This window comes from Zingiber officinale, chromosome 4B, assembly GCF_018446385.1.
Source record: "Zingiber officinale cultivar Zhangliang chromosome 4B, Zo_v1.1, whole genome shotgun sequence".
Classification (NCBI taxonomy): domain Eukaryota; kingdom Viridiplantae; phylum Streptophyta; class Magnoliopsida; order Zingiberales; family Zingiberaceae; genus Zingiber; species Zingiber officinale.
The window spans coordinates 83,778,169-83,800,529 of NC_055993.1; the positions used below are offsets into that span (position 1 = coordinate 83,778,169).

General features: G+C 36.3%; 3 protein-coding genes across 7 annotated transcripts; 1 reads left to right on the forward strand and 2 right to left on the reverse strand.

Annotated features, from left to right (window-relative positions):
• Positions 1-4,510: 4,510 nt before the first annotated feature.
• LOC121975337 lies at positions 4,511-11,832 on the forward strand. Of its 3 annotated transcripts, XM_042526927.1 has the most exons (5): positions 4,511-4,648; positions 4,726-4,897; positions 6,268-6,525; positions 10,065-10,309; positions 11,264-11,832. In XM_042526927.1, the coding sequence occupies exons 3-5, from the start codon at positions 6,276-6,278 to the stop codon at positions 11,618-11,620; spliced, it is 852 nt and encodes a 283-aa protein (XP_042382861.1). In that variant the 5' UTR covers positions 4,511-4,648; positions 4,726-4,897; positions 6,268-6,275; the 3' UTR covers positions 11,621-11,832. The 3 variants fall into 3 exon arrangements, with proteins under 3 accessions (XP_042382861.1, XP_042382860.1, XP_042382862.1); XM_042526926.1 differs by having other exon boundaries at positions 4,511-4,897; XM_042526928.1 differs by having other exon boundaries at positions 4,511-4,897; positions 6,333-6,525.
• A 1,522-nt stretch (positions 11,833-13,354) lies between these two features.
• On the reverse strand, positions 13,355-17,755 carry LOC121975338 (myosin-binding protein 3-like). 3 transcript variants are annotated; one of them, XM_042526930.1, is made up of 4 exons: positions 16,264-17,754; positions 15,980-16,126; positions 14,563-15,856; positions 13,355-13,497 (listed from the first exon to the last, which is right to left on the reverse strand). In XM_042526930.1, the coding sequence occupies exons 1-3, from the start codon at positions 17,507-17,509 to the stop codon at positions 14,580-14,582; spliced, it is 2,670 nt and encodes an 889-aa protein (XP_042382864.1). In that variant the 5' UTR covers positions 17,510-17,754; the 3' UTR covers positions 13,355-13,497; positions 14,563-14,579. The 3 variants fall into 3 exon arrangements, with proteins under 3 accessions (XP_042382864.1, XP_042382865.1, XP_042382863.1); XM_042526931.1 differs by lacking the exon at positions 13,355-13,497 and adding an exon at positions 13,712-14,261 and having other exon boundaries at positions 14,563-15,850; positions 16,264-17,755; XM_042526929.1 differs by lacking the exon at positions 13,355-13,497 and adding an exon at positions 13,712-14,261.
• Positions 17,756-19,122: 1,367 nt separating this feature from the next.
• On the reverse strand, positions 19,123-21,821 carry LOC121977656 (receptor-like serine/threonine-protein kinase At1g78530). Its single transcript, XM_042530113.1, has 6 exons — positions 21,480-21,821; positions 21,065-21,403; positions 20,730-20,987; positions 20,519-20,652; positions 20,236-20,443; positions 19,123-19,316 (listed from the first exon to the last, which is right to left on the reverse strand). Exons 1-5 carry the CDS (start codon positions 21,613-21,615, stop codon positions 20,240-20,242), a joined length of 1,071 nt encoding a protein of 356 aa, XP_042386047.1. The 5' UTR covers positions 21,616-21,821; the 3' UTR covers positions 19,123-19,316; positions 20,236-20,239.
• Positions 21,822-22,361: the final 540 nt, after the last annotated feature.

Consider the following 22,361-nt stretch of genomic DNA (forward strand, 5'->3'; position numbering starts at 1 on the left):
TCGGCATAACATATTAACATAGCCAGTGGCATATAAATCCTATATATGCATGTCAAATGAAATTGAATTCAAACTAAAATAAAAACATACAAAATAAAAATCACATCAGCATGTTGTCGACCACTTTCATTGAAAATTCCACCATATGTAAAATACACCATTCCGTTTTAAGTCAGATAACGTAATTCATCAACCAATAATTCAGAAACAAGAATTGAGCTTGTTTTAAAAGCACACCAGCAGAACTTTCAAGTCACTGGATTTTCAATTAAGCCCATGAGCCATCTCTTTCCGCCTCAATGTTACTTGCATAAATACTGTCGAGTACACATCTGATAGGTTAGATTCATATTGAGAATATCGGTGGTAGACAAAGAAATCAATTGTGAATAAAGGGTCTTGAGTGATTGAAACAAGAACCATTCAGAACAAATGTACTTCACAATACTATCTGCTTTCTTAAAATCCATGTCTTTCAAATTAAACATAGTCAAGTTGATGATGTTCAAATCTTTCTTAGACCTGCCTAGGTGCAGTGAATTTATCCGTTATGACTTAGCTTAAACATGAATGAATATAGAGAAACCATCAAAACACTTTTACACCAAAGAATCCACCAAAAGCTGGTGCATTCAGTCCTTGGTACTCTAAAAAAGGTAGATCTGCTACCTTAATGACCCCCCTAGAACAGGCCCACGGATATGGAGGGAGGTTCATGCAGGTATACAAGCGTTGAACGCATGATGGGATTGATCATGTCGGCCATCACCCCGGGGGATCGACTCCTTGCCATTACGCCAGAGTTGTCATGCGTCCATCGTCTGTGCTACGCCCTCGGGGTCAATCCTTGGTACTCTAACTTAGCTTAAGCATAAAAGAAAATAGAGGAACCATCAAAACACTTAAACACCAAGGAATCCACCAAAAGCTTTTCTTACTAGCATTTTACATGTCATAAAAGGATTATAGACATTATAGCTACTGAATTGTATTGACATTTTCTGTTTCATATCACTTTGTAATTATTCTCTAACAAATTTGATATCACCTTCATACAATCCAGTAATGGTTGTTACTCCTTTAATTGACACTTGATAATAAATTACTCAGGTGCAACACCCGCTCATTTATCTTGTAGTTTTTCTGCTTTTGTGATAAAAGACCATCATGTCATAATCTATTCCACAATACTAGAAAAGATTAGTGCATATGATTAGGAAATATTTTTACAACAAACTGTAAAACAGAGTGGTCATCCATGTCTTGGGTACATGTTTAAGAAAGGATTTGCCTTGACTCTAGCACCTTTAGTCTTTTGGTGCATGATCTTTTTTCCAAAATGGCAAAATAGAATACCTTATTATCTAATTTTTGACAAAATGGTAATGCCAGGCTTCACACGTAAACAACATGTATAATATTCTAACCAAGGAATTGGAGAGAAAAAAATATGCACGGAGCAAGGTTAAGGATTCAACAATTATACTGCAGTTCGGACAGTGAAACTACCTAGGTAGAATAACATCATACTGTATGAAGCCCAAGTGGTGGTCCTGGATGTATGAATTTATTTTATATCTAATATGAAGAAACTGTCACTGCTTTCTCCCTTTCTTTTGCAGTGTTTTATGTTTTCTAATTAAATTACACATGGCCAGATAATTTATCTGGATTTAATTTAACGTTGATTGATATGTTGAGCCCATGATCAATAACTACCACCCACCGCATCCTCTATTTTTGTATTATATTAAACTTCATTAAGGGAAGATTGAAGTGAGTGATGTATGCCCAACACTGGATCCTCAATTGTTCACTTATTTGGTTTATGCATAATAAGACTGTAAGCCTGGGCCAGAGCTTGTGTCCACTGCCCCATCCGCCGCATTACTTTTGTCGACTGTATCTCATTGTCATTGTACCAATAGTACCTTACACCTATTGCACCGAAAATCATCAGTGCAAATTACAAGAATCACACTGGTCTATGATTGCCTATTTCAAACCTCTTGCCTGTCTCTCCGACTGCACGCCACACCCAACACATTGCTAGCTTCTCATTGTCGATTCATATTCTCAAGCTTGTTTGCATTGGCTGCGCTACTTCAGTGGCGTGATGCATCTCATTGTCATCTTTACCAGCATCATGATCACTGTTAATATCCACATATTATTTTGTTGCCAAAATCTGAATTGTGGTCGAGTCCATTGAAAGTAGTTACCACTGACGGTAGAAAACCCGGTGTTGCCAACGAATAGATGACAAAAGGCAGTGGGATTGATTTACACTTTCCACTACTGGAAGTGATCTCATCTATCTCCCCCCTTTTATCAGATTGAGGAATTTTGTTGCCTATATTACTTTTTGTACATGCATGTGGTCAAATTTGTTTTTTTTTCTTTGTCGTAGGATTCTTCTTCATTCGAAGTATTCTTTCATTTTGCATGATGTTAATTGATTTTGAATGAGTCTTGTGCAAATTACTTCTATGAAATTTTCTTTCTTATCTTTCAGAGTCATATTGTAAGAACGGACTCAATATAGATTACTGTTCATAGATTCAATCACTTCAAGAGGACATTTATGAAGATTAAGAAAACTCACCTTAAGATTGAATTAAAGGGACAACCTCAATGTAAGTGTGTATAAAGTCCATTATATGTTTGAATGATTCAGATTATTGTTAGAAGGTTATCAATCTCATCCAAATACATGTTTTTCTAATGTATGCTAGGGGGTTCTTTATCAACCAGTGGAAGTATTTTTGAAGCATAGGTACATTTACATGAATAAATTATGTATTTAACAATTATTTCTAGATCTTAATTCATGTCATTTCCTTTAGAGGATGGGAGATTCATATTCATACACTGACCAAGCAAAAATAGGTGGAATGATTGAAATCTGTGTGCTTGAAATTAATATTTGATCTGGATCCTGAGACTTGGTAGATGACCATTGCCTTCGACCACTTTGGTGAAGGACTAATTCAACGAATGCCTAGGTAAATTCCGATCGTCACTTTTTTCTTTGTCGATAAATTGACATTTGGTATTGTTGTTTTCCAATGTGACAACCTAAAAGGTTCAGGTACAATTATTTTGAAGTAGTGAATAATGACTACACTCATTGAGAGATGTGATTTGAGGAAGTGCAAATCCAACTGCAAACACTAAGGAAATTGATAATTAGCACCCACAAATCTCGCCGCCAAGTAGGAAAAACATAAGTTGTCTCATCAAAAAATTCATGGCAAGTTAGATATTGCAAAGAACTAAAAAATGTGATGGTTTCATTTCCAGATTACCAAGAGGGAGTTTCAAGTAAAAGCATCGTTGGATTATACACGTGATTGTCAGATTTTTTTTCCCTTTCCGCTTCACATTCATGGACATGCAATTTGTATTTCCTATTGTTAGAATTATATATGATTTTCGAGTAAAAATCCTATTGAAGTATACATGATTTAGAAAGATCTTGCTTATCTACAGTTGGGTTCGTTCTTGGGTAGATTCATTTGCTTGGATGGGCTGTGTAGACCGATTGAACTAGAAGGGTTCGACAAGTCAAATGTGTTGAACGATTTAATGGTTGGTCTAGTTGAAATGGACAAACAAGCTTAGTTGAGCAGTTAGATAAATTAATTTAACTAGTCGAACTAATCAAACAAAATGAATTGAAATCAAACATGTCGAACAAACTTATAAGAAGGTAGAAACATGTCATACAAGTCACTTGAGCTGGTGCAACCAAATGGGATGGTTGAGCTGATCGGCTTGTGGGGTCAACTGGGCTCATGCTTGGTAGTTTTGGTCTCATTTTTGAAATTAAAAAGGCCTCCCAAATTGTATAAATCATAAAAGATACATTTTTTTTCTTATAAAAAAGGTCAAAAGACGTTTCTCCAATGATTTTATAATAAAATATCCATTATTTCAACGCTACTAGTAGAAGTTATTTAACAATTATTACAATGTATTTGCGGTGAAATTATAGTTTAGTCTGATTTAAGTGTGAAATAGATGATTTTTTAATTATAGTTAAATTCTAAATCTTAAAATTTTGAACTTTCAATTTTAAATTTTAGACAATATTATATCAAAACACACTTGATTTAAATTATTTAAAATTTTTAAAATTATTTTAAATGAATCAAATCACTATAAAACTATTGTAGAAGTAACTAAGTAACTACTTTAATACTATAACAATATTGTATTAGGTGTTACAAATTGTAGTAGTTAAATAATAATTTTTATATATTGTATTACTATTATAATATTGGAAATAAAAAATAACATTGTATCTACTCAACAATATCTATACGTTAAGATAAAAATATTTTAGTGATAAATCCTTTTGATTTTTGACTAATTTTGAATTAACTAATTTGATTGAGCTTAGTTGGAGTAGATTAACACTGATTTTTTATTCTGTTTTATTTTTTATTTCTTGAATTTTTAAAAAAAGGAGTTAAATTTTGGCTTGGGGTATTTTTAGACCATAAACCATATCATATCATGCGTCTCCCACGTGCGAGGTATCGCTCCCGAACTCCGCCCTCCTCCGCCTCCGTCACGCGTTTGATCTCGTCGGAGGTGCTCTAATATCACCGGAGATGCGATCGATGGCTGGAAAGCGCTTGTGGTGGCTAGCTCGTCCCTAGCCCTCTCTTCCTCTTTCTCTCATAGTGGCATTCCCTCTTACACCGTCTTCTTCTCTAGCCCTAGACGCCGGAACCTTGGTGTTCGTCTTGTACCCGCCGCCGACTATCTCTTTTCTCAACCTGGTCATCGCCTTCCGGAAGGGGAGGCACGAGGGTTTCCTTCGAGGTTGATTTTGACAGCAACATCTTCAAGTAGTGGCATAACTACAGCAAGGCTTATATTGACCTAGGTAAATTCCTTTTTTTTTCCGGTATTTATTTTTATGGGATTATTGATCCAAAGGGAAATTGCACTCCAACATGAAGTTTATAGAGTTTTGAAGGTTGTTTATAGTGTTTTTATGTGCTTATTTCAGCACATTTGGATTTGAGGTTGAGTCATCCTATTGTGTTTAATTGGTGAAGAAGTTCTTGAGACAGTACTGATCTAGGGAGGTACTGTTTGTTCTTGGTCAATACTATATAGTGTCTCTTGATCAACAGTAATTGAAAAAAGAGATGGATGAGGTGCTTGGCCTACTTAGTGGTAAATCAGAATGCTATTAATCACATGCAATAGCATGGTTGTGCTACTGATGCCACAATAAATCTTAGGCAATGAGGAGGTAGAGTTGGCTCGAGTAGTTGAGTTTGTCAAAATAAATTTTTTTGACCAAATGTTAACCTATTAAATCCTTTTTTTAATGATTCAATGAACTTTCAATCAATTTAATTTATTTTTTGGTGTTAATTTGCTTATTTCTAGGTAATTTCTTGGAGCCTCTACTTTTTCTATACTTCTCCATCAATCTAAATGAGATAGCTGACTTCTCAGAAAATATTGGATTGACTTTTGCTTATACCGACCTAACTTGGGTGATCCATATCGATATGAACTGATTTTGATAACTGTGGCTTAGCTAATATGAATACTGTAATATGGAGCTGATGCCTTTATTTTTGTAATGAACAATTTCCATATTGCTATACCCTTACATGTGTATAACATTCTTTAAATCTTTTTGTCAAGATTTTTATTTAGACTTCCAAGTGTATCCTGAGTCATAACTATTTTTTCTGTAATAGTTTTCTTCAGGAGCTTTCTAGAAAGTAAGAATTACTTACTAAAAAATTCAATTAAAGTATCTACTAATTGTATTATGCAAGGATTGCACACCTTATGGCTTTGCTAAAGTAAAACTGGAATAGTTAATAAATTGGTGATGTTATACTAACCTGGAAACATTACTGAACATATGTCCATGTTCCTCGGCGCCATAATGTTGTCTAGTGTATAGTGTATACATTTTCAATTTAGTACATGCAGAATCAGCTAATTATCAGTCTGATGATACATGTATTGCATGCAAGACAAGCTCTGCTCTTTCAGAATATAGTGCTGTATATACACCTTAGTTTCATTTCTTTGCAGAAAAAGCTCCCCTTTTTTCTGTTTTTTACTTATATTTCATTATGGGAAGCACAGGTTCTTTTTATATATATCTTCTCTTGGCTGCATGATTCTACCCATGTATTATAGGATGTGGTTACAATAATTTTGTATATCATTTTTGTCTTTATTATATTCTTTGTATCAGCAACTAATTTGTGGGTTTTCCAGTAAAAAAAATGAGGCGGCAAGGACAATATACTGATTCAGGCATTAATCCTATGATAACTGCACAGATGCAGCAGCGGTTGTCAGAACAGAGATTACTGCACAACTCTGGTGCAAGAAATTATCCAGGTGGGTCTAGTAGTTTCCAGCCAGGTGAAGAGCGTCAACATATGTATTCTAAAGCAGAAGGACAATGGCAGTGGGATAGGGATGGGATAAAGTCAGGTTTAAATCAGCTTCCATCTCAAATGTATAAAGAAGGTAGGCACTTCTTTGATTTGACATGGAATTTCTTTCACTATTGTTCATGGTTTATTTTCCTTCATAGTCCAGTAAACTTTGTTCTAGTTTTCTTCTCTTCTTTAAGTACTTAACTTCAGCTCATAGTGAATTTGCTCTCAACCTGACAATTGCCTTTCATCTTCTGGATGGATGGCATTACTAGAAGATAAAATAAATAAATATTACTATTCAGAAGCAATTATATATAGCTCTGCTTTGATATATGATAAAGATGATCTTGAAATACTAAAAGATGGCCAATTGATTTTATACTCATTATGGGTAAAATCACAATAGATAGATAAATTGCTAAAATTCTGGAGCCCAATGTAGATTTTGATTCCAAGGGATTAACTAAAGGAGGATTGGGGTGTTTAGAGTTCAATTGAGGTGGTAAAGTTGAATTTGGTTTGCTCGAAGTGGAATAAATTGGGTAAAGGTGATGTTTGGGTTAAGGTGGAGGTTCATATTCATTTGGATTCCTAGGTTGGTTTCTTAGCTTTTTCGAGGTGAGGTCAATGCTCTTTATTGTTATTGTAATTGATCAACCTTTTTGACGTAGGAGAAGAAACTCCGGTGCGGCGTTCGAATTAAATGTTTGCAAAGAAAGACATAGAAAGATAATTCGTAATCAAAGAGAAGTCGCCTTTAGATTTAAACGAAAATAAACTTTATTCAAATCAAAACCAAAATCAATATCAACCCCCTTCTTACAAGAGCCCTAACCCTTGTTTAAATAATCTAAGAAATAAGAAAAAGTTGCAATAGAAAAAAGAAAAAATAAAAGAAAATTCATCCTAAAAAAAGAGAGAAAATCTAAACTAGTTTTTAGAAAAGAAAACTAATCCTTAAAAAAAAAAGAAAAAGACTCCTAATTAATTCTAAAATCCCTAAACAGACTTAAAATACAAAAAATATAAAAAAAAAAAAAATACCAATAATACCCAAATTATCAAAATTACCTAAAATACCAAAAATCCTATAATAATAATAATAATAACAACTAGTATCATCAGGTGGTAACCCCGGAGGAAGTTCTCCTGGCACCAAATTGACAAAATCTACTAGTAGCTTCTGAACTTTGGGAATCTTCGTTGATCCAAATGTAACTTTTTCCAAACTTGAGAAGTTGAAAATTAATTTCGAACACATCAATTCCATCAGTTGATATCTGAATGGTAGAGAGTATCCTTCATGTAGTGGACTATGTATTTGAAGAGACCATACATGAAATTTTGACCAAGTTTGTTCACACAAGTCATATGCATAACAGGATGGTATGTCAATTTCAAGAAAAGGGCCTGGTTGGCGAATCGAACAGAATGGAACCTTCCGGCATGTAATTCATTACTACCACGTGTTTGAAAAATAAGCAAGTCTTTTGTGCTTCTTGGATTAAAATTGTTTTTTTTGCGATATAAAAGGATCATTGTTGTGGCTTGCTGCATTTTGCATCTTCAAAGTGATTTCTATTTCTTCATAAGCTTGAGATATCTTCATTTGAAGCCAGTAAGCATCAATGTCCTGGACATTAATAGTTAAACCCTCATTAATTTCATCTATGATGTCGTCATCAATCTTGTTACAGCAGCAAATCATCTGTTTAACTCCAAGAGTGCAAGCAAGTAGAGCATTCTCATGGATCCAACCGTTCTTGGAGATATCGCCTTCGATGCCATCCGTGGTGGAATCGATGATGAGAATAGCGCAGTCAGCCTCATCATCTATTGGCTCACTAGTCGACTTGATCTCGTCATCGACGTAAATTGGATCAACGGCTATTTCAATTTTGTCGTCCATATCTTTCTCAAGAAATATTTTATTCAAATTAAAATAAAATAATTTACGACCTTTAAAATCTTGGGCACTATGATCACTATGTGAGATTTCCTCAGCTAGGCACACTCCCTCAGCCAGAACCTGCCTGTCACAACCTCGACCACGTACCTCACAATCTTCTAAATCTTGTGTCGCTAGACGTTGGGATAACTCCGTAACTTGTTTCTGTAGATCTTCAATGAGCTCGTAGGATATGCTTCCATTCTGGTGCAAGACTTCCTCAGCCGGAACTTGTCTTTCACGACCACGACCTTGACCTCGATTACGATGATCATCCATGGATCTAAGGCTTTGATACCAACTAACGCAGGGAAGAAAATTCGGGTGAGACGTTCAAATTAGAGGTTTGCAGAGAAAGACATAGGAAGATAATTCGTAAACAAAGAGAAGTCGTCTCTAGGTTTAAATGAAAATAAACTTTATTCAAATCAAAACCAAAATCAATAACAACCCTTTCTTATAAGAGCCCTAACTCTTGTTTAAATAACCTAAGAAATAAGAAAAAGTCGCAACAGGAAAAAGAAAAAGTGAAAAACAAACTCATCCTAAAAAAGAGATAAAATCTACAATAATTTTTAGAAAAAAAAACTAATCCTTAAAAAAAGGAAAAAGACTCCTAATTAATTCTAAAATCTCTAAACAGAGTTAAAATACAAAAAAAATATAAAAAGACAGAAATTGTCAATAATACTCAAATTACCAAAATTACCTAAAATACCAAAAACCATAAAATAATAATAATAATAATAATAATAATAATAATAATAATCCGTGGATCCTCTTTCTTGGTCGTCCTATCTATGTATTATTGGGCTTTTATTGGCCTTTTGAGTGAATGTCTGGATGCCACTTGCCACAGAATTCTGAGTGTAAACAGCTTGTTCCTCATGATGATCTTTCTAGGTCGAGGAGACATAATGTCAAGCTCCCTTTGACTAAAATTGTTACACATAGATTAGGCCCTATTTTTCTGTTTACTTATACCTATGGACAACGATCTATGCTATTAGTTGGCAATATTTATTCGCTGAGAATTTGATGTGCTATGTTTCTTAAACATTTTGCATTAATAACAGCATTAGGTTTTAACCTTCCATATCACTGCCTTACTTTGAACCGACACCTCCATGTATCACCTTTTATCATAATTTAACTTAATTCAAGTAATTAATCTTTATATCTATTTGTGCAATGCGTGGCTGCAACTTGTAAAAAAATAAAGTTTGGATCCATCCTCACAGTTTGATTTATACATTATTATGGTTGCTATCAAGATCTATTGCAACCCTCTACCTTTTACGTACCAAGGGAGAATGCAAGCCAAGTTTTCTTCTTTATAGTTTATTGTAGGGACAGAAATGTCATGAAGGCAGAAAGATTTGTATTTTGCTGTTGACTTAGGCATTACCACACATTCTGTATCTCTTCCAGAAATAAAGATTTTCAGGACTTCACTAAATGAAAGACCAAAAGATTCTAAATTTTCTAATTCTTCTCTCCCGGGTTGACGCACTCTATCAAATCAAGTTACAAACAAGGTGTTTTCATTTTTTTGTAGCCTCATGTTTTTTATTATCTGCATAAGCATTATGTTTGTGCTCAAAATAGCTAAGTTTTCTTTCATTGAAATAGTTACTTAACTCTATCTTTGAACTAAATAAATGTTAATTTTTGCGCAGGTCAAGTAACTGATATTTCTCACACTTTGTTTGAGGAACAAGTATCTGATTCAAAATTAGGTATGGAGATGCTGGCCAGTAAGGATCCTAGAGCACAAGCTCGACAAGATGAGTTGGAGACGAGATTTGATAGTAATTTTCCTCAAACATTTGAAGGACTTGAACAGAAATTTTTTAATGATATCATAAGCTTGAGTAAAGAGCAACAACAAGCAGAGGACAGAGAAAATGCTAGGCACAGAGAGGTAACACAAAAGATGCTATTTCTTTTCATTTTTGGTTGATGAAGAAGCTATTTCTTTTCGTCTTCTTTCTATTTTGGGAGGGGGGAGGGCTTGGTAAAAGAAACTATTTTCTTTTGTTTGGTCAATAATAAAGATGTTATTTCTAAATCATTGGGTTGTTGTCTATGCTTTGAAATATTCTAAATTTGATATTGATGTCTTTTCGTGCATGCATTCTCTTAGTTGCCCCTTATTTACTACCATAGTGCGCTTCTATCACGCTTAGTCCTCTTACGCTTTGAGCCATATGCATGGAGCTATTTATGTAAATGACAATTATGTTACTGCTACTGCTACTGCTACTGCTACTACTAAGCCATTTCTGTGTTAATATTTCTTTGGATTGCATGACCATACCATAAAAGCTTAATCGACATTTTTCTATATGGGTGATGACAAGGCCACCCCCTTTGGAGAAATGTGTGAATGGCAATGATAATCACAGACTAAGATTGCCTTTTCTAAAAAATGGTTGCTAACCTGGGGCATATTGACATTCCTATCCATGGAAGCATTTGATGACCTGTTTATAAAGAAAAATTCATTTTTTAAAAAATATTAGTATTTTTTATGTCATAAAATAATTATTTAGTGCCTTTAGTTAATTTCACATTTTATAAAATTAAGATTTTTAAGAATATATAATGATTTTTTATGTTATCTCATACACTTTGTATTAATTCAAATGACAACCCATTCATAACAAGATTAATGAGATGACACAAGTTGGCACCCCTTAGAAAGTCCACTAAAGAGTGTTCAAGACTAGCTGAATAATATAATTGCTGGGCTACCGCCTTTTACCATCTATTTCCTTCTCATTTTTTGTATTTCTAAATCTACCATCTCTTTTGTGCAATTTCCAGTATGCAAGCATTTCAAATGACACTATCAAATTTTTTTGTATTATCTTAGAGGTTAGATGAAATCAATGCAAAATATCAAGAAAAACTGTTGGCTGTACGAGTTCGTCAAGCTACTCACAGGGAAGAGTTCCTACAAAAAGAGTCACAGGTGCGCCATCAGCAATATCAACAAGCTAATGTTAACAGCTACCAGAGTAATACTTATCAGAGTAATGCTGGAGCTAGAGAAGCTCGTGGCTTTGGCTCGCCGGCCAATGCCATCAGTGCATTTGGTGATGCGCATGGATATGTTTCAGGTCACTACGACTCTTTCGGGGAGCGAGCTGAATTTTCTGGAGGCAGGGGTCGCGGTTACGGTGGTCGGGGTCATTATCCTGGTGGTCGAGCTTATAATTCTAGAGGTTGACCTTTTTGAACACATCAAATGAATGTGAAATGGAGTCTGTTTCTCGTGTTTTTTATTGTATTTGTAGATTTGATTTTATTTGGAATCCAGTTGCACACTTGTTTTAACCAGCTGTTGCAGAGGACTTTATGGAATGTTCATTATGCAAGAATATGATCATGTAGCAGCTTCCTATCTTCCTAGAAGTTATTCCAGCATGGCATTGTTTCTTATGTTATAAGTTTGAGTTTATTAAGTTTGACAGTTCAGTTTAAAATTTTTATAATTTTGAATTTGTTTGATTAATTATTAAGTTAGATAATATACGCTGGTTTATTTTAAAAGTTTATTTATTCATCATATTAATGTTAATATTAATAATCAAAAGTTTTATTAATAAATATGATTACTTTTATACTTTTACATTTGTTTTATTAATTGACATTAAGTATTTAGTTTATTTCGATTAATCATGGGGTGATTGATTTGATTTTATAAAAAAATTTTGGGTGATTGATTTGATTTTACAAAGATGTTTTTTACGCATATTAAGGAAAATTTATTTATTAATTTATATTAAGAGAAATTTATCTATTAATTTATCAATCCTTAAATATTTGGGAAATTAAGAAAGTGCCATATGCACTTTGTTCGTTGAAGCAAAAGGTAAAATTATCACCTTAGTGATCCCTCCATAGTGGTCCTACACTCTATGGAAGGGAGTCAATCATGAGAGACATTTGTCTTAACGTAGCGATCTTTTGTATGTGAAAGTTAGACACCCAACGAGATATTTTACATCTATTGAAAATTGACTCAGAATTATTGGAGCAACCATCCATGCAAGCACCAATTGTGTCAACCCACGGAGACTTGCACACTATCCATTGGATTAAAAGGTGATATCACTCATCCCAAACGACTCAATATCGTTGGCCCCACGACAAGATATAGGTAGGTAAATTATAGAGAGCATTTTGCCTTAGTGCAATGACTCTTTGTATGGGGGAGGTCAGATACTCAATGAGACATTTTACATCCGTTAGAAATTGATCTCAAGATTTATTAAAATAAACACTAGATATCAATTGTGCCAACTCATGGGCTTGCACACTTTGTTTATTGTAGTAAAAAGGTGATTATGTTCACCCCAGTTGTCCCTCACAGCTTCTCCCCATGTTATGTGAAGGGAGATAAATCATGAGATTAGCTTATAGTTGACCGTCAAGTGACTAGGGGATTTGCACACTTTGTTCCTTGTAGCAAAAAATGATTATGCTTATCCCAGACGCCCCTCATAATCCGTCCTAGGTTATGTGAAGGGATGTAAATTACAGGGCCAGCTTATAGCCGACCACCAAGTGACTAAGGGGTTTTCCCGAGGACATGTGCTTGTCTGGAATTGATCCGAGCCTCCTTTTGCACACTTTGTTCATTTTAGCAAAAGATGATTACGCTCATTTCAGATATCTCTCATAATTTGTCTCCATATTATATGAACTAAGAAGATAAATTATGAGATCAACATATAACAGATTATAAATTTTTTGACTAAACAGTAGGAATTATTTTTTAAAGTTCCTTACCCATTTGCACACTCTATTCATTAACATTGAAGCCGATAATTTAATTAACTTTCTATGTACTGAAGGAGCTTAAATTAAATTTTAATAAATCAAAAATCAAATTTGTTCATAAATATTTAATTCATTTACCATTTTATTCTTAAAGTGGAAATAAAAAATGTGAACAAGATTTAATTTTTTCTCTCCACAAAACAAAAAGAATAAATCCTTGAAAGTGAGTTCCATGTGCAGGCCTTGAAAGCTTTCATTATAAACTCTTCGCGATGCCCCCCACGCCTTAAGATTAGGTGTAATTACCCAGCTGGCTCTGTCCTGATACAAACAAGCAACCAGCCAACAGTGTAAAGTATCAGTAAAATCAATTTACATTTAGGACGAGTTTCCGGTTGCTCTTTGAACGGATAATTACGAGCACTTTTTAATTTACTCTGTGGATATAATACGAGACTAAACCATTTATCCTAAGATTAGTTGGACTGTAAGATCTGATACATGCATATGAATATATATGTATAGAGAGAGAGGGTGGAGAAAACTTAATAAACAAATTCAAATCATACTTTTGATCATCATTCAACTACCACTTCCTTTGTACATGGCAAAGAAGTGGAAGAAAATTAAGGGCCTCCACTCACCCTGCTTTCTCTTTTCAATCTAAACAACTGTGTAATTTGTGTCTGGACTTGGCACTGGCATATATGACATAATACACAGCTTGCAAAGTTGCAAGCCATGACTCTTCTACCACAACCAGACTGAGAAGTGGCTAAGCAGCCACCCTCCCTCCTTGACTCACCCCTCTTGCCCCTCAGGAGAAGTGATGGACCATCAACAATAACAAATTTAAGGAAATAAATATAAAAACAAAAAACAAAAAAAAAAGAAGATAAAATGAAGACCCCACAAAAAAACTTGGGCCCAGGAAGCCATTAGTAGACTGCTTCTACACCCTTTAAGCAACCACCGAAATACCGAACCAGGAACCCATTTTCGCCTGGTATGAGTATTGACCTACTCATTGCTTATGACCGTCATAAGCAAATTTGAAAAATTCAACTCCAGCATATAGCCTCCATCTGTTCAAATGCATAACTGAATTAGTAATGAGATGGATCTCGAAGTTTCTGCAGTTGTTTAGTTTGACCAAATCAGAAAGTGTATGTGTACATGCAGATGTTTGACACAGTTTGTACATTCCTCTTGAGATGAATAGAGTGAATAGAATGAATATGGTGGTCATTGTATGTAGAGGACAGAAAATATAGGACAAACATACAGGAAGTTTAAATCCTAGAAAATGAGGCACATGACAGCAAATGGGGTTCTTCCTATTCCCAACAACATGCAATTAAAAGATATAAGCATTATTGGCATTACCTTCGATTTTATGCACATTAAGTTGACAACGAAGCGAGAGCAACAGATGAGTTCCTCGTTCGAAGTTCCACATTCCGCAGATCATGAAGACTTTCTAAAATTTCTTGAAGAAGATGAATTCCTTTGTCTCCTTTCTTCAAGGAATTGATGCAGAGCTTGGCAAACTCTCTGTCGCCCTCAAGAGCATCTAGCCTCTCATAAAGGTTGTCGACATCTTCCATGATTGCAAGCTTCTGTGGATCTTCTACAATATTAGGAGGTGTTTCTGGAGCAGCATCAACTGCACCATCTGCGTGTTCATCACCTGCTGCATCAAAGAGAGGAAGAAGCCTCTTTCCTTTAATACCCAGACTCCTCGGTTCACCATTCAGCTTCCTGTCCTCTGGATTGTCTGAAAAACCATTCTCATAATCATGTAGGACACCATCCGTATCAAGCCCTATGGATTTTGAATCTTGAGGATCTTCCTCATCTTCCATTGTAATAAGCTTTGCTTCCAACACCTTAAGTTGCTCAAGAATGGACAGCCTCTCTTCCTCGAAATCAGCCAATGATTCCTTAAGGGCGTTTAGGTGCTTTTCAGTTCCTTGGTCTGTCCCTGGACTTGGAGCATCACCGGCAGGAAAACTTTGATGGTTTCCTTCAGGGTTATCAGCAAACTCATTCTTCTCATGGGATTCAATCGAGAAGTCAACAATTATGTCTTCAGCACTTGAAGATGCAGAAGGTGTTTGACACCTGCCATTCACCTTATTGGACCCCATTTGTCTCCTCTCCTTGGCTTCAATACGCAGCAGTTTCTTTCTATACATTTCAAGATCCTTCTCTAACTCTTGGTTTTCCTTCTCCTTCTTGATCATGAGCTCATTGAGAAGCTGTAAAGCTTCCTGGTCATATTCTGATTGTTCCTCCATCATTCGCTGATATTGCAATGCTTCCATCTGCATAGCAGCTTTCTCTTCTTGAAGCCTGGTTATCATAGCCATAGTTTGGTTAGCAGCGATGGCAGCGGCACTTCTCTCTTCCTCAAGTTCAGCATACAATGCACTCAGGGCCTTTCGTTCTGCTTGTAGAGCAGCTTTAAGCTCATCCATATTCAATGTATCACAGCCTTCAAACTCACTGGCAACACTCCCATCAAGGGACTCTGTCACGGATTCTCTTCTGTCAATCAGGAACCTCTTACTCATACCTTGAATACCATCAGTATAATTTGGTGTCTCAGGTGCTCTATCCTCTTTAATCTCATGGTTCTCAGAAAATTCAGATATATGGTTCTCAGAAAATGCTGCTTCTACAATAAACAAATGTGAATCTAATTAGGCCATATGTTAGGCGCAGACAGTTGAAGATATATAGTTTTTAAAAAAGTGAATATCTAGAACATCAAGCCAAAAGAATGATCATGAATTGTTACCTTGGTCCACAGTAGCCTTTTCATTATTCTCCACTGAGCCTTGATCTTGTGTGCTTTCTGAAACTAAAGTTGGCTTGTGAGTATCAGAACCTTCAATGTGTTCCTTGTCACATATCTCACTCCCTATTGATATATCAGAATTACTATCTGCACCGATAATAATATCCCTTCTCAGATTAATTAGAAAAATCCAAGTGAAGCAATATTTATTGAAGTTGATAAACATGAATAAGGAACTTAACAAAATTGATAAAAGTTGCTTTCTTAAGAATGAACCATGGTACCTTTTGTTTCAGAAAGATCTTTCTCACTCGGCCCTTCAAGTGCGATAACTGTTGTAGCCCGAGGAGCAATGACTTGTTGATCAGAAATGGGCTCTGAATATTGAGGAACCACAGAATTCTCGAGATGTATATCATCTGTTTCAGTCCTCATGCCTTGAGTCATAGAAAATTCATGATCTTCAATACCTTCATCCATTTTTCCGGAAGATATTATTGTTTTCTCCTCCTCTGAAATGCTTTGTATATCTAGGGTCATAGTAGATTGTTGAGCTCTTTGTACCTCAGAAGAATGCAATTCCTTCTCAATATTGCTCTTAGCATCATTAGGCCCTGCAGTTTGCTTCACTTCATTGAGTTCAGGAACCAACACAATCGGGATCTCGGTCATGGAGTCAATCAGCTCAATTGGGACCAATCGATCCTCCTCGGTGGCGCATATGTAACTTGGAGTGGAAGTGAGGACTTCAATGGATGCATCCTGCACCAAATGGCAAGCATCAGAGATAAGGGAAGATTCTTCTTCTTCCTCCAAGATAGCAGCGGTAGCGTGCTGCCCTTCGTTCTCATCCTCTTCATTCTTCTGCTCCTCTTCTTCTCCTGGAAATATCTCAGCTCTGTGGGAATCAACCACTTCCTCTTCTTCCAACTTTTCCTTGCCCATGGTGGCGGATTTTTCAAGTACTTCCTGATCGTCGACTTCCACTTGATCGACCAAGTTCTCTGTCTGCACGTACTCCGCTAGGCCCCAAGACTGCTTGGCTAGGAAGTAGGACGAGTAGAACCCGCTCTCCAGAACGACACCACAGCACGAGCATCGCAGATCCTTCTCCCCCTCCTCACTCCTCTTCATCCACGACAGCAAGGCCGGCGCGCCAGCCGGCCTCGACGTCGTCGGGCAGCAATCCTCGCACATCTCCCCGACCTCCGCCAGCCTCCGGTGGCGGTCGCAATACTCCAACCCGGAAACCTCAGCGGCGTGGTCCGCGCACACGAGGTCGCGGCAGGCGCTGCCCAGTCTCCGGCGGCGGCCGCCGCCGTCGCTCTCGAAGATATGATCCACCCGCGAGCAGAAGACGCAGGGCGGCTGGAGGCCGAAGTAGGCGGCGAATCGGGCGATGAGGTAGGCGAATAACCCATTGAGGAGCAGAAGCGCGATCAGCGTCCATTCCAGAACGGCGTACACCAGTATGACCGCCAGCTTGTGGGTGTTCCGGTGCAAGTAAGTCGCGAACTTGTTGGCCGCCATGGACGTATAGATAATAGATCTATCTCCCGGCCCCTCCCTCTCTCACACTGCCTGATGCTACGGTCTGGCTGTGCTCATCAAAAGCTTGCTTCGACAGAGCCCCCGATCGAACACCAAGAAGAAGGCAAACAACAAAAAGGACGAGGAAGAGATCGAAAGGAGAAGAAGAAGCAAACCTTCGTGAATTCTTCAATTCGGCGAGAGGAGGAAGAGGAGGAGCCGAAGAGGACGAAAAGGGAAAGGAACTCAATGAGAAGGGATCAAATAAGCGGAACGGTCGAATAAGTTATGCTATTTACATATTGCCCCTTGTATTGTAATATAATTACATATTTACATAAATATTTGTTGTGCTGATTATAATTTATTTATTTTTTAATAATTCAGATTTTCTATTGTTACTGTCTGGCTATTCCTATGGTTAGTTGGTTACCGATCCAATCCCACATAAGTTTTCAACTGATATCCGAAGGCACTATAGCATTACATAGAGAGCTTATCTTTGTAGTAGCCGCCGTCCTTGTAAAATTGTTCAAATGCTGTTGAGTACTCGTAAAGATAAAATTTATGAAATTTTTAAAATTTTTTTTTACACATGGGTAACTCGAGTTTTCCATCAAATTCGATTCAAACCGAGATACTCCTGAGTATTTCCGCTAGTCTTACCATTTATTATACTGGGGTGTAATTTATTTATTTATTTATTTATTTTTGCCGATTAGAGGATAAGAATGTGATTTTTTTTTTTTTTATTAGTGCAAAACAAAATCATTTTGAAGCAATAAAATAAGTAAATAAAATATTAATTTTTCCAATAAAGCAATGAAAATTTAGCACCTTCACATAACAAAATTGAACCATCTTCTGACTGGAAATATTAATTCATAATTCACATTGTAACTGGAAAATATTACAATTATTTTTTAAAATATTGCTTTTAAAAAAGGAAACCGTCAGATTTACTTTATTGCTAATAAATCAGCTTTGAATTGCGGCACACGTCAGGATCCCGTGCTTCCGCACTAGAAAACTAGATTTTACAATTTCGATCCGACGATGGCTAATAATTCGGTCTTCGTGTGATGGCTCACGGATTTTAAGCTATTTGGCAGAGTAGACTCTGCAGAGGATCCCAGTCCTGTTTATTGTTATTATTATTTTAAAAAAAATTGTCTAAAAAGCTGTGGACAACAAGTAATATAATTTTACCTTTGGAAAAGTCTTTTCATGTTTATTAAATATAATTTTAATTGAATTAATTAATTTGTCGCATTGAAATTATCTCCAAATTAGACCACACGGGTACTCCGTATCTTATAATTGTCAATGTTTTTATAAATAATAATTATAGTGCATCTCTTTTAATTTCTTAAACATTTATCTCTTATTTTTTTTATTATTTTAATAAAAAAAATAAGATAAAAAAGGTAACAAAAATTGATATTATCCAATCTTATAAAATTTAATTATATCCTCTTTGCCATTTTTTAAAAATAAGACTAAAAAAATAATTTTACAATAAACTTCATATAACTTTCTTCCAATTGAAGATAATAAGATATCGAGTAAATATTTTTTTAGAAAAAAAGGGAATGTTAACGTTATAGGTTAATCATTTCTTGTGGATTGATTCCGAAAATATTAGCAATTAATTACATGGATTACTTAAAGGACGGTGTTGGGATTAAAATATAGAGAGACATGGATTCCACTCACACCTAGAAAGACGAGCAAAGAATGAAACTGGAATATTCTATTCTACCAACAAAAGCGTGCTCCTCTTCATCATCGTCATGCTCTTCTTATTCTGCCATCATTTAAAATAAATTAAAAAATATTTAAGATTGACACATTTTTATGAGATAAAAATATTTAAATATGGTCAAAATATTTTTTTAATCAAGATTAAGATGTGATTAAGATTGAACTGATGGACGAGTATCGCTTGCAGGCATGCTATGGAACAATACAAAACATGCATCAAAAATAGAGATATAAATAAATCAAACGGTTCATGAATTATTCGCAGTTCGATTCGGTAAAAAATTAGTTCGAGTTCGTTCGTTTATCTTATCGAGCCGAGCTCGAGCTCGAGCTCGATTTCGAACTCGATTTCGAGCTCGACAATTTTATCGAGCTGAGCTCGAGCTTAAGGATATTCAGCTCGTGAGCTCACGAACATGTTCGTTTATAAGTTCGCGAGTAAAAAAAACGAGTCTTAAACCGAGCTAAAAAAACAAGTGCTAAAACGAACCAAAAAAATAAGTCTTAAACCGAGTCAAAAAATGAGCTCTAAAATGAGTCAAAAAAAAAACGAACTCTAAGACAAACCTTAAAATGAGCTTTAAAATAAGTCAAAAAAACGAGCTCTAAAACGAGTCAAAAACGAACTCTAAACGAGCCCGAGCTCGCTTAACGAGTTAGGCTCGTTAACTTTGATAATCTAGCTAATAACGACCCGAGTTCGAATTATTCGTGAGTTTGATAATTCTAAAACGAGCCGAGCTCGAGCCTTGTGATAAAAACTCGATTCGAGCTCGAGCCGAGCTCGAACCCGAATATAACTTAAACAAGTTGAGCTCGAGCCTAATACTATTCAGCTTGATTCGACTCGTTTACATCCCTAATAAAAAAGTTTCAGGTCTACAGAAAACAATGAAGAAGCTTGTGACAGAGTAACTCGGATCTAGAAAAAGGAAACAAGTAGATTGTGTTCAGAGGCGCACCTAATTAGGAACAGTCAGGGTGTCTGTCTGATGTGCTAACTTGCTCCAGCATTTTGTGTACCTCAGCCATTGTTGGCCTTTCTGATGGATCTGATTCTAGACACTTCTCTGCTATATCGAATACTCGCTTTACTTCTCCGATCGGATACCATTCCAAAGCTCGATCGATCGCGTGTTTTTCTTTGTTCACTTCGATTATTCCTTTTACCTACACAAAGCATGCATCACAAGGGAAAAAACATGCCTATAAGAAACAACTCAATTCTACATCAATTTTACCCACCCAGGTCACTAGTTTTGTTCCTTCTTCGATAAATGATTCATCTGATGGCCTTTTCCCAGTCAAAAGCTCGAGCAAAACCACACCAAAGCTGTAAACATCTCCTTTAGTAGTTGCTCGGCCAGTGTCAAAGTATTCTGAAATAAACACAAGACAATGAACCCAATCTCTTGTTATGAATCTGAAGCATAAAGCTGGTCTATGATCATCTCACCAGGAGCAAGGTAACCAAAGGTTCCTGCAACAATTGTGGAAACATGGCTCTGGTTTGGCTCGAGCAGCGCGGCTAAACCGAAATCCGAAACCCTTGCTTCCATGTTATGATCCAGCAAGATGTTGCTAGATTTGATATCTCTGTGGATTATGTGAGGAATACAGTCATGGTGGAGGTATGATAGGCCCCTTGCTGCCCCAACAGCTACTCTGTGTCTCGTAGGCCAATCGAGCGGTTTCGCTTTGCCCCAATTATTCCCTGCATCAGAATTGCACGCATGAAACTGCAAAATGATGGAATTCATTCCGAGCTGTTAGAGAGATCAGTTTCGATACCATGAAGCAATGCGTCTAAGCTTCCGTTTGGCATCAACTCGTACACAAGGAAGTTGAAGGCAGGTGAAGCGTAATATCCATGAAGCATAACAATGTTTCTGTGCTTTATATCGCCCATGGCATCGAGCTCTCTTTCGAATCCACGGTTGGCATCGGAATTCCCTTTGTTCAGTCTCTTCACAGCGAAGGCAGTGGTATCGTTGATTGTCAGTTTGTAGACAGTTCCATGGCCACCGGAACCGATGATGTCCTTGTTCGACAACTTCATGGTCTTCTGAATGAACAACCTCGAGCTCAAAGAGTGCGTCGATGCAGACCGAAAGAGGACGAATTTTCCACCTGTCACCATGCAAGTCAGCAATGAACCTACTGCGCCATGGATGGCTAAAGCTTGTGCTGTTAGGAGGTAGGTAACCTGACAAAGTGTCTTGGATGATGCTACGCTTGCGCGTCCATCGTCGGTAGAGGAGACAAGAAACGATGATCTTCGATGCGACAAAGGCGAGACAAGAGATAGCAATGTAAAGTGCTAGTGCAGTAGATTCAGCCATGTCAAGTTGGTGTCAAACTCTCAATCTGTAGCAAAGAGAGGAAGATCTGGATATGATGGTGGAAATTAAGAGAGAATCCTTGATAACTGGTTAGGTAGCGAGAGGATTAGAGTCAATAAATACAGATTGGTGCAGCATGTGAAAGCATGACAAGATGCATGTCCTTTAGTGTTGGCTGGCACAAATCATCAGCAGCAGCCAAAATGATTGGTAAAAGTTGACAAATGTTGATCCTGATTATGAACATTACAGAATGAAGGTTGTCAAAGAAAGCTTTCTAAAGTGCCAAAACTGCAACTATTTTATATAGAACCATCTTCTTCTTTGATCTGTACCTTCAAATGACTTGGGAGTTCATTGAATTTGTTCATGTGATTCACTTGCATGAGTGTATTCTTCTTCCATCTTAGAATTAAATAAATGACATATTAAAGATACACGAATTTTGTTTCATTGTTGTTAGTTAGAAAAATAGATACAAATAATGGTCTTGTATTCAATTTTTTAGAAACCTCATGATGTAAAATATCTTTAAATCGATTTTAGATTGGGAAATGAGCTATTTGAGTTTCGTCCACTTTTGAAATGTGCAAATTTTCTTTAAAATAGTATTTACTTTTTAATAACTACCAAATAATTCTAAAAATTAATTATATATATATATATATAAATAAAAGAAACTATCAGATATTAAAGTTCAGCAATTGCAGTAACACAGTTTTCAATTGGATTGAAAAAAAAGAACA

What these genes read in the sequence shown, in the direction of transcription:
- LOC121975337 (XM_042526926.1), top strand. Translation starts at nt 6,276, where the DNA reads ATGAGGCGGCAAGGACAATATACTGATTCAGGCATTAATCCTATGATA. An exon ending in ATCTCAAATGTATAAAGAAG is followed by an intron (nt 6,526 to 10,064) that starts GTAGGCACTTCT and finishes ATTTTTGCGCAG; the next exon opens with GTCAAGTAACTGATATTTCT. An exon ending in AAAATGCTAGGCACAGAGAG is followed by an intron (nt 10,310 to 11,263) that starts GTAACACAAAAG and finishes GTATTATCTTAG; the next exon opens with AGGTTAGATGAAATCAATGC.
- LOC121975338 (XM_042526930.1), bottom strand. Translation starts at nt 17,509, where the DNA reads ATGGCGGCCAACAAGTTCGCGACTTACTTGCACCGGAACACCCACAAG. An exon ending in AGATCTTTCTGAAACAAAAG is followed by an intron (nt 16,127 to 16,263) that starts GTACCATGGTTC and finishes TTATCGGTGCAG; the next exon opens with ATAGTAATTCTGATATATCA. An exon ending in AAAGGCTACTGTGGACCAAG is followed by an intron (nt 15,857 to 15,979) that starts GTAACAATTCAT and finishes TGTTTATTGTAG; the next exon opens with AAGCAGCATTTTCTGAGAAC.
- LOC121977656 (XM_042530113.1), bottom strand. Translation starts at nt 21,615, where the DNA reads ATGGCTGAATCTACTGCACTAGCACTTTACATTGCTATCTCTTGTCTC. An exon ending in CTTTGGTTACCTTGCTCCTG is followed by an intron (nt 20,653 to 20,729) that starts GTGAGATGATCA and finishes TGTTTATTTCAG; the next exon opens with AATACTTTGACACTGGCCGA. An exon ending in GAACAAAACTAGTGACCTGG is followed by an intron (nt 20,444 to 20,518) that starts GTGGGTAAAATT and finishes TGCTTTGTGTAG; the next exon opens with GTAAAAGGAATAATCGAAGT.